The sequence below is a fragment of the Scyliorhinus canicula genome, chromosome 3 (genome assembly GCF_902713615.1).
Source record: "Scyliorhinus canicula chromosome 3, sScyCan1.1, whole genome shotgun sequence".
NCBI lineage: Eukaryota > Metazoa > Chordata > Chondrichthyes > Carcharhiniformes > Scyliorhinidae > Scyliorhinus > Scyliorhinus canicula.
Window position 1 is genome coordinate 60,100,683 of NC_052148.1, and position 14,622 is coordinate 60,115,304.

A 14,622-nucleotide genomic window follows, 5' to 3' on the forward strand; every position below is an offset into this window, starting at 1 on the left:
TAAGAAGGCAAATGGAATGTTGTCCTTCATTGCTAGAGGGATGGAGTTTAAGACTAGGGAGGTTATGCTGCAATTGTGTAAGGTGTTAGTGAGGCCACACCTGGTGTATTGTGTTCAGTTTTGGTCTCCTTACTTGAGAAAGGACGTACTGGCACTGGAGGGTGTGTAGAGGAGATACACTAGGTTAATCCCCGAGCTGAAGGGGTTGGATTACGAGGAGAGGTTGAGTAGACTGGGATTGTACTCGTTGGAATTTAGAAGGATGAGGGGGGATCTTATAGAAACATATAAAATTATGAAGGGAATAGATAGGATAGATGCGGGCAGGTTGTTTCCATTGGCGGGTGAAAGCAGAACTAGGGGGCATAGCCTCAAAAAAGGGGAAGTAGATTTAGGACTGAGTTTAGGAGGAACTTCTTCACCCAAATGGTTGTGAATCTATGGAATTCCTTGCCCAGTGAAGCAGTTGAGGCTCCTTCATTAAATGTTTTTAAGGTAAAGATAGATAGATTTTTGAAGAATAAAGGGATTAAGGGTTATGGTGTTCGGGCCGGAAAGTGGAGCTGATTCCACAAAAGATAAGCCATGATCTCATTGAATGGCGGAGCAGGCTCGAGGGGCCAGATGGCCTACTCCTGCTCCTAGTTCTTATGTTCTTATGAGGAGTTGTCTGCAAATTTTCAGAAGGCATCAATTGGTTTGGAAGTATCAAGAGCTTAATGACAGTGGCACTATTAAATTGTTGGAGGTGTTACTGCAGGAAGTTCAATGAAAGCAAATGGCCTTTTCTCTAGTGAAGGGCACCAGTTAGCAGATTTCACAATGCACGTTGCATGGATGAAGGTTGCTCAGTGAGTGAATGTCATCTTGTAGGTTCACTGTATCTGGGAACAGATGAGGAAAGCATTCAGTGGCATCAAGGTCAGTGCTAAGGTGTGTCTGGGTGCCTGTGCTTATAGAGTTCAAACAATAGGCTAGGGCTCAATGTTGACATTTAGTCCTGTACCATCATGAAGATTATATAAGCACGTTTTTGGATATAATTCCTTGACAGAAGAAGCAGCACTGCATATTTACAGTGGATGAGCGTAATGAAAAAAAAAACACTTGCATTTATACAATGCCTTTCACAATCCCAGGACTTCCCAAAACTCTTCACAGCCAATGAAGCACTTTTGAAGTGTAGTTACTGTTGCAAAGGGGCTGTTTAGCTCACAGGGCTAAATCGCTGGCTTTGAAAGCAGACCAAGGTAAGCCAGCACGGTTCGATTCCCATAACAGCCTCCCCGAACAGGCGCCGGAATGTGGCGACTAGGGGCTTTTCACAGTAACTTCATTTGAAGCCTACTCGTGACAATAAGCAATATTAATTTCAAGTTGGAAATGACGCCATGTGCATAGCATTCCTGCCACCGGCAACATGTGCTGGCAGGCAAAGCGTCATTCAAGCTAATGTATGAAGGCCTGACACACAGTAGGGGGAGAAGGTAGTTAGGACATAGGAACATGTTAATAGTTGTCATAGTTGTTACTTGCTATGAAACCAGGAATACGTTTCTTGATAAGATTCTCACCCAATCCTTCGCTCTCTTCAAACATTTTCTTCACTGTCTGGCAGAAAGAACCATTCCCGTGGCACACCCCACATTGATCTTCAACTGCATTGGAATCAATCTCATAATCACACCCCACAGTCTGGAAAAAATACAAACAATTTAATATATGTTCTTGTTTCCATATCAAATCATTGATCAAAGTGTCTTGTATTTCCCAACATTGGCTCAGAAAGGTCATGAAAGACACTTTATAAATTCAAATTATTGCCTCTAAATATCACACAAGATTATTTATCCTTAAGATTATTTTAAAACTATGAACACTATTCTTTAATCTTAGGATTGGAGTTGAAATCCATAAATGGGTTGAATTTATTTCTTCCCTTTTTTCCTTCTGTAAGGTTATGATGTTGGAATACATTCAGAAGTTTAATTCCTAATGGGTGCAAGTAGAAAACCATCGCCAATTATTATTTGGGCCCAGATGTCTGCTCCGGGCATGCAGATATGGGAGAATTCCCAACTCCGCAAATCCAGCCTTTAAAAATGGCTGCCCAGATGTTGGACTTCGGCATCACCACTCACTCCTCATCCCCCGCACACTCCCCATGCCCCATCCATTTTCCTCCTCCACCTCATTCCCCAACGTGCCCCGTCCCATTTACACAGGATACTCATAACCCCATGCCAGGCTAAGCACAACTACCTCCCCACCCCCCCCCCCCCCCTCCCCCGCCCGCCCACTCCCAGGGCTCATCTGACCAAGGCGCGGATAAGTGTTTTTTTTTCAGGGGTAGACGACAGGTGTGAACGTTGATCTCGGGAGGCAGCTAACCATACTCTGGTGTCCCAAGTTATTAAGCTTTCAGATCTACTTCTTCAACACAATGTCAGAGATTCTTAATGTTGAACTGGAGCCTTGTCCTCTGATGGCCATTTTTGGGCTATCAGACACCTGGAGCCCCAGACAGGGGTGAAAGTGGATGTCCCTGCCTTTGCCTCGTCAATAGCCCAGAGGTGGGTTCTGCTTAGGTAGAGGGCTCCTACTCTACCTCGGCTTGGTTGGGTGACCTCAAGGAGTTCCCATGTTTGGAGAACGTCAAGTATACCACAGGCAGTCAGTAGAAGGGTTCGACCCAGGATGACAGCCATTCATTTCCCTTTGTAAAGAGTTAGTCACCATCAATTGTTAAGGAGGTTTTAGGTTAACATTGTGGGGGTTAAGTTTGAATGTGTTCTTGATTGTTGATTGTGCTCTTTTTACATTGTAACTTGAAGCATTTGTTTTATATTATGTTGTGTTATTTTGTTATTATGAAAAGGTTTTCAGTAAAAATATTTATTTTTTAATATAACTTCTGGAAAACAAGCTTCTGTCTTACGAACTTGTTACAGTTTTGGAGGAGGTGAGCAAGCAGATGCACATAGGAAGCATGATTAATAATCGCAACATGGATTTTCAAAAGCATTTGACAAGATTTCACTAACAGGTTATTGCATTTGATGGATTGTGGGGCTAACAAGCAGAGTTTGGGTTTGTAGCCACCTGGGGTGGCCACGTCCCGATTCCAAAACGGACACTCGCAAAGAGTGCAGGGAAAAATGGACAGCACTAGAAAAACAAGCAGGTACAAGGTTTCCTGTGGTTTGGAACTTGCAGAGCCCAGACAGAACTGAAACTACAAGCCATTAGCATAGTAATGAGCATAGTAATGAGCTATCAAAAAATTCAAAAGAGAAACATTTAAACAATCAGTACCAGGGCAGACTCCCTGGCGCCAGTGGAGACTAAAACAAAGGCAGGCCAACAGTTACCTTGGGCCCGCCCATAGATCGGAGAACGACCCCGTTATTGGAGAGAATCAATACAAACGATTGGGACATGGTCCAATTAATTGGGACCAAGTCCAAGGTCTGCCCAGAAGGGCGCGAAACCCTTTGGACTATAAAGCAGAGTCCCCAAGGTCAGAACGGTCTCTCGGAAGAACTCTTAAGAACTCTTGAACTTCCCCATGGCAATTGGCTCTCAGTGACGAGAGGCCGCCAAGCACCAGCCAAGTAAGTCTAAGGTCAATGCACACTACGAGATAGGCGCTCCTAGCTACTATTCTATACCAGTTCGAAGCCAGCAGTATCAGAACCGGACAACGACCATTGTTCCTCTGACTGAGTGGGCACCCGAAGCTAAGTATAGGCTTTTAGTAGTAGTTGTAGTTTAGTGAGTACCGTTTGTGCATGAGTAATAATTGACTGTGTGTAAATAAATGTGCATTGATTTCAAACTTACTAACTGGTGTATCGAGTCATTGATCAGTATTCGGTTTTGAATCTTGTGGTGGTATCAAAAAGATACCTGGCGACTCTTGAGCAAAGGTAATTAGAAACAGAGCAAATTAAGGAAAGCATAACGAGCAACAGGTTGGACAAAGATACATTCTCTTAGAGCCACAATTTCGGGCCCGTCAAATGCTGCATGATAAAGAGATCCTGGAAATACTACTAATACTAGGAGGCCCATCCCTAATTGCCCCTGAACTGAGAAGCATTTAAATATTGCTGTGTATCTGGAGTAACATGTAGGCCAGGCCAGATTAGGATGGCAGATTTCCTTCCCTAATGAACATTAGGTTTTTAACAACAATGGTTTCATGGTCATCATTAAATTTTAAATTCCAGAATTTTATTAAATTCAAATATTACCAACTGCCATGGTGGGATTAGCACTGTTGCTTCACAGCACCAGGGACCCAGGTTTGATTCCCAGCTTGGGTCACTGTCTGTGCGGAGTCTGCATGTTCTCCCCGTGTTTGCATGGTTTCCTCCAGGTGCTCTCGTTTTCTCCCACAAGTCCCGAAAAGCGTGCTTGTTAGGTGAATTGGACATTCTGAATTCTCGCTCAGTGTACCCAAACAAGTGCCTAAGATGGTGACTTGGAGATTTTCATAGTAAATTCACTGCAGTGTTAATGTAAGCCTATTTGTGACACTAATGAAGATTAGTATTATGAAATGAAAAATGAAAATCGCTAATTGTCACGAGTAGTCCTCAATGAAGTTACTGTGAAAAGCCCCTAGTCGCCACATTCCGGCGCCTGTCCGGGGAGGCTGGTACGGGAATCAAACCGTGCTGCTGGCTTGGTTGGTCTGCTTTCAAAGCCAGCAGTGAGCTAAACCAGCCCATCTCTGGATTACTTGTCCACTGACAATACCACTACGCTATTGCCCCCTCCCAATTTTCTTACTAACTTAGAAAATGTTTCTGTCCAGATGGATAGGCTGCATAAGTCAGATAAGTTAGAATTTTGCAAAATCAGAGAGCATTTATATAAACTCCATAAGCACAGAATTATGTTACAAGTTAGCAATCATTTCTGTTTTGCAAAGGGTCATCTAATTTCATTTCATTTCATCTCAATGTAACTTGTCAGCTTGTGCAGAGAGTGTGGAGTTTCTGCACTGGTTCTTTAGAAATTCTTTAGACCAACATTGAAGTGGGGAGTTATTGCACCCTCCCTCCCCCGAATTGGCCTATGTTTTTCCCCCTTTATTTTGCTGCCATTTCGATGAGTTTGTTTATTCATATGTGTATCTCTTTAGTTCACCCAGAAATTGAGCACTAATTTACAATCATTTTGGTTGAGGTGACACAGTATCTGATTATGAAGACAACAGTAACATTTATTGTTGACAAAATGAAATGGACTACCTATCTATTTGGTGCATAAATGGTGTGGCACTTCGGCCTGTACCTCAGGTGGTTGTTGAATTTAACTTCTGAAGATGTTTGGCTGAAGAGAATGTTTGCTAATCGAGTGGTGCAGTGAGGCGTATGGTGGCCGATATGAGGTGATGCTTGGTTTCTGATCATTTTTACTTGCACACTGTTGCTTTGTGACTGAAGGACTGATTCCAGCCCTGAGACTGAGGTCCAGACTCGGGTACACAGAGATGGGCTGGATTAGAAGTCGGGCCAGCTGCCCCAGAACGAGTGCAGATGTTGCCAGTGCAGGCTGGCCGGAAATGAGCAAGAGAAAATATAAAACCAAGACAACTCACCAGCCCACACGCTCCAAATTCACCAACGCACCTCCTTCTGCCTTCTTCATGCTAACATATTCTGCGACTGACACCCCCATAGCACCTCATACACCCATTGCCAACCTCTGCCCTTCTACTCACCTGTTATGGCTCCTGATATCTCTTTACCAACGCATGCCCCTCTAACCACTTCTATGATTCACGTACACACTATGCCAACCCATGTCCCCCATCCACAATGCTTTGCCCTTACCCCCTCCATGCCAATTCACTTATTATCAGTCTAATCTGCAGACTCCACGTTTCACACTCCTGGCCTACCAAGATCCCACTTCAGTGGATACAGCTGGTGATATAAATGCCCAGCTGCCTCCATAAACTATGCGTGTGCCCAGCCCGGCTCCAGTTCCAGCTCTGTAAAAATGGAACGTGCTGTGTTTGGGAGAAGGAATTAGAATTTTTGACCATTTCCAGGACTTTTGCCATGACCCTCCTCGTCCTCTAAAAAATCTGGGTCTGAATCTCTATCGCTTACAAACTAATAACTGATATGCTGGCAATTCCTGGAATTACACCTTCTGTGTCTTCAAACCACTTGCTTTAGTATTTTACTGCTGCTCCTACACTCCTTTCCCCCAAACTACTTACCGGAGGGACTTAATTCCACAAACATGCTGCAGTGTTCACTAAAGCACTCACCATTATTGAACTATCTCCTGCTGTGTCCACTGCAAAAGACATTTGCCCATTCTCTTATTTTGTTTCATGCAGCCTGGGAAGTAAGTTAATCCTGAATAATTTACATGTTCTCTATTCGTTGCGGGTTGAAAAACAGATAACAAGATTTTTAAATGTCTACTTGGATCCATACATCAAAACGAATGGGAAATGCTTCAGCCTGATTGCTCCCTGCGAGAGGGGCCCCCTCAGTTCCTGATGCAAATCAAAGGGAAAATAAGAGGACTGATATTGACAATGCAGGTGTGCATCTCCTTTCCGTTAACCATGGATGCCCTCAGGAAATGCAACATGTTTATACCAACACCAAACGGAAGCAGAAATGAAAAAGCTCACCCAGATGCTGTCACCTTTGAAATGATGGGTAAGTGCCCATGTGAAGGAGCAGAGAAAAAGATTGGACCTCAAGCTTCATGGCCAGCCCTACCCATATTAGAGATCTGAATGCACACCATGCATAATGTAAGCGTTTCTTTTTTTTGCTGACATAGCAAGGATAAATTCAAGGCTGGAGGGGTGAAGTTTTTCCCAAGTTCTTGTTTAGCTTGAAGCTTTTTGATTTTGTTCTTGTTGCAACGTTTGAACAGTAGCCAGATTTCCAAGCAGCTAATAGGCATTCCCTAGTCGTAGGCCCTCATACAGTTAATTATATTGAAGTTTAATAACTCGTATTATGTAAGCAGGCCAGGTAACAATTTTATATGCAAAAGGATCCCAAAAGAGCTATGAGATGAATAAATAGTTTGTTGACATTGAGTTTAGAACTATGTATTAATGCCAGAGAAATAAATCTACCTCAAGAATCTGAATGATATTATCGATGTGAGATGAACAGTTTGTTTCTAAATCTTGTTATACGAGCTGAAAACTCCAAAACTAGCCAGTCAAGATGTTTAGACTCAGGGGGCATTAAGATACATTTGTTAAAAATCCATAATCAAGCTGACGTTTCCAGATATCAACTAATGGCATAACATTGAGTCTCCGCTAGACGGAAGCTAGAGGGAAGGCGATGGGGCACGACCAGTAATCCAAAAACCCAGGGTAATCCTCTGGGGATCCAGACTAGAATCCCACCATGGTAGATGGTGCAATTTAAACTGAATTAAAACATCTGGAATAAAACATTTGCTGTGAAAACCCATTTGGTTCACAAATGTCCTTGAGGGAAGGAAACCTGCCATCCCTGCCTGGTTTGGCATACATGTGACTCCAGCGCCACAGCAATGTGGTTGAGTCTTAAATGCCCAATGAAATCACAAGGAATGAAACCAGAAGGATCACCCGGCATCAACCTAGCCACCAGAAATGACAATGGCAAACCCAGCCCTGTCGATCCTGCAGAGTTCACCTTACTAACATCTGGGAGCTGGTGCCAGAATTGAGGGAGTTGACCCACAGATTACTCAAGAAACAGCCTGATATAGTCATACCCACAGAATCATACTTTACAGATAATGTCCCAGACACCACCTATTCTGGGATATGTCCTCTTCCACTGGGAGGATACACCCAGCAGAGGTGGGGGCACAGTGGCATACAATCGGGAGTTGCTCTGGGAGTCCTTAACATTGACTCTAGGCCCCATGAAGTCTCATGGCTTCAGCTTAAATATGGGAAAGGAAATCTGCTGATTACCATGTATCGTCCCCCATCAGCTGATGAATCATTACTCCTCCATGTTGAACACCACTTGGAGAAAACACTAAGGGTACCAAGGGTGCAGAATGTATTCTGGGTGGGGGATGTCAATGTCTAACACCAAGAGTGACTCGGCAGTACCACCACAGAACAAGCTGGCTGGGTCCTAAAGGACATAGCTACTAGATTTAAACTGCAGCAGGTGGTGGGGGAACCAAAAAGAGGAAAAAAACATATTTAAAAAATAAATTTAGAGTAGCTAATTTTATTTTTCCAATTAAGGGGCAATTTAACGTGACCAATCCACCTAACCTACACATCTTTGGGTTGTGGAGGTGAAACCCACGCAGACATGGGGAGAATGTGCAAACTCCACACAGACAGTGACCCAGAGCCGGGATGGAAAAAAACATACGTGACCTCATCCTCACCGACATGTCTGCCGCAGATGCATTTGGCCAAGATAGTATCGGTAGAAGTGACCACTGCACAGTCCTTGTGGAGACAAAGTCCTGTCTTCACGTTGAGGATACCCTCCATCGTGCCGTGTGGCACTGCCATCATGCTAAATGTGATAGATTTCGAACAGATCGAGCAAATCAGGACTGAGCACCCATGAGGTACTTTAGGCCATCAGCAACAGAATTGTACTCAACCACAATCTGTTACCTCATGGCCTGGCATATTCCCCAGTCTGCCATTACTACCAAGCCAGGGGATCAACTCTGTTTCAATGAAAAGTGCAGGAGGGCATGTAACATCAAGCATACCGAAAAATTAAGTATCAACCTGGTGAAGCTACAACACAGAACTACTTGTGCAGTAATTGATATACAGAGCTAAGGGGTCCCACAATCAATGGATAGATCTAAGCTCTGCAGTCCTGCCACATCAGGTTGTGAATGGTGGTGGGCAATTAAACAATGCACTAGAGAATGAGGCTCTACAAATAATACTATCCATATTGTGAATCTGTAAGGAATTGGAAAGCGAAAGAGACTGACAATCAGTTAGGGCTTCAATCCTTGGATCCTCAGGTCCCCCAAGCCTCCCCCACCATTACATTCCCTGCCATCTATCAGGGTGCCATCCAATGAGCCAGTTGTGCTGGGGAAACCTGCCCTGTACGCGCACCCCCTGGCCAAAGCATAGACCCCTGGGCACCGGACACCAGATCTCAACCGGAACATTACTTGGACTGGGTTCAGGTTTCCTCCCTGATCCATATGCACCATCTGGTAGTGGGAATATCCCCAGTGCTGTAGCCCAGCTCTGAGGTGTTTGATTGTTTTCTGCTGCCCCTGTAGTGTTGCTGCCTCCAGTGTTCACATAACGTGTCTCATCCTCACAATCTGATCGGGATGCCAGGCAGTAACACTCGCCGGCAACATGGCACGCCTGCTCACTGGAATCCACTTGTGAAGTGCTCATGTAACTGGAAATGCCTATTCCCTATTAGCAATGACTTTCAGCTGTGCAGACAGAGGCCGCCACGGTGAGTGGGAATTAAAGTGACCTTCACCATATTACCATAGACAGTGCTCTGTCCTGGGATATTCGGGTAGGACGAAAAGGCAGCAGCTGGAGTTGGCCCAGTTTCGGGTATACAGTATCCGGGGGGTGGAATGTTGGACCCGGGGGCACTGAACTCGCCTCCCCCAGCTCAAGGTCAACCCCCCGCGATACCGAATGACGCCCCCCACCCCCCCCAACTGATGAAGGATCCTCACTGAACTAAATTTCATTGTGTTTCCTTCACAAATGCAGTCTTACTTGCTGATTATTTCCAGAAATCTCTGGTTTTAATACAGTGCAGATTGAATTGTGAGTCTTTCTAGTCTGTAAATACAGCACCTTTCATGGTCTACTGCTAACCAAAAGTGCTTCACAGCAAATTGATACTTTTTTTCAGCATAATCACTGTCGTGTATCTGGCTCATTTTCACACTTAGCGTACTTAATGTAGTTACCCACTGAACCACAAGAGAAGTAAGCCATATGGCTCAAATTTTAACTTCAGCAGGGTTGCGGGGAAAAAAACCAAAGATTTATCTAATCTTCATTAACATAAAGTCCTTTAATTTTATTGGCACAAATTAAATCAGCATGTTAGGGCTCATGACTTATCCATACAAAGCCCTGTAGGCATAATATGTGTAACATTTCTTTGGAAAGTGTCTTATTGCTATTCTAAAGATTGTATCGCTTCAGTTTTATTATTTGTCACGTCACAATATTGCAGTCATGCTTCCAATCTTTGAAATCACAGACTTATAACTAGATTTTGTAGAGGTAACAGGGGTCCGACCAGTGAAAGCTGGGGAGTGGCAGATGAGCAGGTTTCTTTAAGAAACCGGTCCCAAACTCATTTTGTCAGGAGCAGCTGTGTGCCGTTGTATTAAGGATAGCGGCTGGCCCTCCTGAGCTACCAGACTATTAGAAGGCCAACAGTTCAGCAGCAGACATAGTCCACAGACTGGAACAATGCTGCCTAGTTTCACTGGGCCGTTTCTCCACATGGTACAAGGCCCCTCAACAGCTGGCAAGATGCACAGGTGAGAAGACACCCTTAATTGGCTAAGAGTAAAGACCAGTACAGCACAGGAACAGGCCCTCCAATCCTGCGCCGATCATGACGCCTGTCTCAACTAAAACCTTCTGCACTTCTGGAGCCATATTCCTCTATTCCCATCCTATTCATGCATTTGTCAAGATGCCTCTGAAACGTCGCTATCATACCTGCTTCCACCTGGCAGAGAGCTCCAGGCGCGCACCACCCTCTGTGTAAACAACTTGCCTCGCACATCTGCTCTAAACTTTGACCCTCGCACCTTAAACCTATGTTCCCTGGTAATTGACTTTTCCACCCTGGGAAAAAACTTCTGACTATCCACTTTGTCCATGCCCCTCATAATTTTGTAAACCTCTATCAGGTCACCTCTCAACCTCCGTTGTTCCAGTGAAAACAATTTGAGTTTATCCAACCTCTCCTCACAGCTAATACTCTCTAGACCAGTGCTTCTCAAAGTGTGGTACGCGTACCGGTGCCGGTACGTGAGCCGTCGTCTGCCGGTACGTGGAGTACTCCCAGAAAAGAAACACTTTCACACTTGATACAGCGCAAAGGTGAGCGCTGAGCTGGGGCAGGGCTTCCAAGGTTCCGTCCTCGTGCTGAGCGGGGGGGGGGGGGGGGGGGGTTGCGTCCTCGGGCTGTGCTGGGGGGGGGGGGTTTGCGTCCTCGGGCCATGCCGAGGGGGGGGTTGCGTCCTCGGGCCGTGCTGGGGGGGGGGGGGGGTTGTTGCGTCCTCGGGCCGTGCTGAGCAGGGTGGGGTCCAAGCTCCGTCCTCGGGGGGGGGGGGGGGGGGGGGGGGGGGGGGGTGCTAGGTTCCGGCACCGGTCCCCGGCACATTGGAAAGAAAAACTGCCGGTACACCACATCAGATAGTTTGGGAAGCACTGCTCTAGACCAGGCAACATCCTGGTCAACTTCTTCTGTATCATCTCCAAAGTCTGCACATCATTCTGCTAGTGTGGCGACCAGAATTGTACGCAATATTTTAAGTGTGACCTTATCAAGGTTCTGTATAGCTGCAGCATGACTTGCCAATTTTTATACCCAATGCCCCGACTGATGTATGCGTATGCCTTCTTGACTACCTTATTCACCTGCATTGCCATTTTCAGTGACCTGTGTACCTGTACACCCAGATCCCTCTGCCTATCAATTTTCCAAGGTTTCTGCCATTTACTGTATACTTCCCACCTGCAGTAGACCTTCCAAAGTGCATCACCTCACATTTGTCTGGATTAAACTCCATTTGCCATTTCTCTGCCCAAATCTCCAACTGATCAATATCCTGCAGTATCCTCTGACAATGCTCAACACTATCTGCAACTCAACCAACCTTTATGTCATCCGCAAACTTACTAATCAGGCCAGTTATATTTTCCTCCAAATGATTTACATATATTACAAACAATAAAGGTCTCAGCACTGATCCCTCCGGAACACCACTAGTCACAACCTTCCATTCAGAAAAGCACCCTTCCGCTCTCACTCTCTGTCTTCTATGATGGAGCCAGTTCTGTATCCATCTTGCCAGCTCACCTCTAATCCACCAGTTAGTTAGAATTTACAGTGCAGATGAAGACCATTCGACCCATTGTGCCTGTACCAGACCTTGGAAAGAGCACCGCACAAGCCCACACCTTCACCCTATCCCTGCAACCCAGTAGGAGTCCAGAAGAGCTGACAAGTGGACAGACTTGGTGGCACTACTTGAGTGGTTCAATTGGGCTCTTGGGTGACAACCCATATGTCACCTTTCCCCCTGTTGGTAAAATGGGGTGATGGAGGGGAAATAACAGGCATGCCACCCGACAACTTCTGTGCCACTTGTCAGCTCTTATGGACTCCTTCATACACACACACACACACACACACACCATATCCCCTAAGAGCTGATAGAATTCAGCCCTCAAATTCAGTTGAAATTAGAGGGCAACCTTTAGTTGTGCGAACTTTTAGATAGTCACAACATGATTTACCAAGTCAATTTTTGGAACTTATCAGGGTCGTCAGTGAGTTACTGAGCAAATCATACAGGGTGAATATGAATACTGTGGATTCTATATAGTAAGCTAAATTCCATTTCTTGTGCTGTTCAGAAACTCTTACCGAACATTACAATTCACTGCTTGGAGCTTTCCTCAACATTCATTCATTGAAAGATGCCACAAGTGCCATAGCAGTTTTAAAACGACTCCTGATCCGATCCAGCTCTGTTGATTAAGCTGCAATTTTACGAAGATTGTGATGCATACATTTTTTTTCTTACAGGTCACACCTCAATCAATGTCCTGGAGCAACACAGTAGATTGTTTCTTGATGGAACATTGGGACATCAATTTGTGGAAGCTGTGCTCTACATGTCAAACCATGTATTTCAAAGCCTAGAAATGCTATTTCTTCTCGGGTTGAAATGCGGGCACAGGAAGCACTGAAGCACAAATATTACAAGTTAGAATTAGGCTAGAAAGTTTAGTTGCGAAGAGATAAGTGAAATGAGAATGGCAAAAGGTAAGCCGGGGTTAATGTGGTGAGTTTTCCTGCAGCGGAGGCAGCTCAACATTGGCTGCCAGCAGGTCTTATGATCTTGTCAATGGCAGTTTGCATGGCTCGCCCATACCATGGCCAGGGATCCCACAGTAAGGGTCGACTTCTGCGGGACTGAAAGAATCCGCCAGCAGGAATGGCTGGAAGATTCCTCCCATAGTGTGAGAATAAAGCTGACAGAAAAAAAATCCCAAAGTCTTCCAAGTGAATAGTATATAAGCAGCGGGAGGACAGTAAGAGGAGGGATGTGGTGGACTCGGGACAAAAAGGAGACCTTCAGAAGGAAGCAGACGTACAAATGAGTATTTTTCATCTGCCTTGAGCAATAGAGATAATTGTGTTAATTGTAATTGTGTAATTGTGTTGTGTTAAAAGTGTTGATGCCGACGTAAACATCGGAGTGGCGTACGCCGGCGTCAACGGGCCTCCTGGCCCAGCAATTCTCGGATTTTTAGGTGGCTAATACGGCGCCGGTATGCTGCGTGCTGCTCTGGCACCAAAAGGCGGCCCTGCACAGTAGCGCGGGTGCAAGCGCACCACGGCCGTCTCTGCGCCGGCGCATGTGCGTGGTTGCCATCTCCAAGCCACCGCAGAGCAACATGTCGGTCAACCGAACAGCGGTCTTGCAGGGAAGGAGGTAGGGACCCTCCAGATCACGGCTGCCTGCCTCTGGGATGCCCCCAATCGCGGGCCTGGACCCCATGGAGGCCCCGCCCAGAGTCAGAACCCCCCGCCCCCCCCCCACCAGGAATTCCACAGCGGCAATGGGTCCGAGCCCCCGCCGGGTGATACCAGGTTTGAACCACACCGGTGGGACTCGGCGGAACTCGGAGCGAGTTCGGCCCGTCGCCCGCGGTGATTCTCCGCGGGGGGCTATTTCAGCGGCTCCCAACTGGCACTGTGGCGACTGCGTGAGCGCCGGTCGCCGGAGAATCAGCGGCCCAGCGTAGGAGCAGCTTGGCGAGAATCTCGCGTGCCCCCAGCAATTCTCCAACCTGGCACGGGCTTGGAGAATCCTGGCCAGGATGTGCTGAAAATTGCTAAACAAGAGGTACCTGAAGGTCGGCAGTATTTAAAATAGGTACGCCAGCAGATCTGGATGGAATGCATTCCAGGTTGTTGAGGGAAGCGACGATGAAAATTGTGGGAGAGAGGGTACAGACCATAATCGTCAAGTCCAACTCGAATATGAGGGGTTGACAGTGGCGGAGGGAGGGTGGGAGCCTGGAAAATTGCACATTTTACACCCTTGTTCAGAAAAGGGTGAAAGAATAAACTCAGCAATGATAGTCCCGTCAATTTAACTTGATGGTGGGGAAGCTTCTGCGACAACATTGACAGCCACTTGGAAAAGAGTGGGTTAATGAAGGAAAGCCAGCATGGATTTGTTACGGTCAGATCATGTTTCACTGAATTGCTTGACTTTTTTTACGGGGCTGCAGAAGGGGTTGAGTTGTGTGTATTGACATCCAAACAGTTTCTGACAAAGTGCTGCATAACAGGCTTGTCACGTGTAGAAGAAAAAGGGATGGGG

The 14,622-nt window shown here is 45.9% G+C and overlaps 1 protein-coding gene across 1 annotated transcript in view; it reads right to left on the reverse strand.

Annotated features, from left to right (window-relative positions):
- LOC119962685 (A disintegrin and metalloproteinase with thrombospondin motifs 12-like) overlaps window positions 1-14,622 on the reverse strand; it is a 740,693-nt gene that overhangs the window by 252,408 nt on the left and 473,663 nt on the right. Inside the window, exon 14 of the mRNA XM_038790610.1 lies at window positions 1,575-1,695. Within this exon, the coding sequence (XP_038646538.1) occupies window positions 1,575-1,695 (121 nt within the window). The remainder of the gene's footprint in view (window positions 1-1,574; window positions 1,696-14,622) is intronic.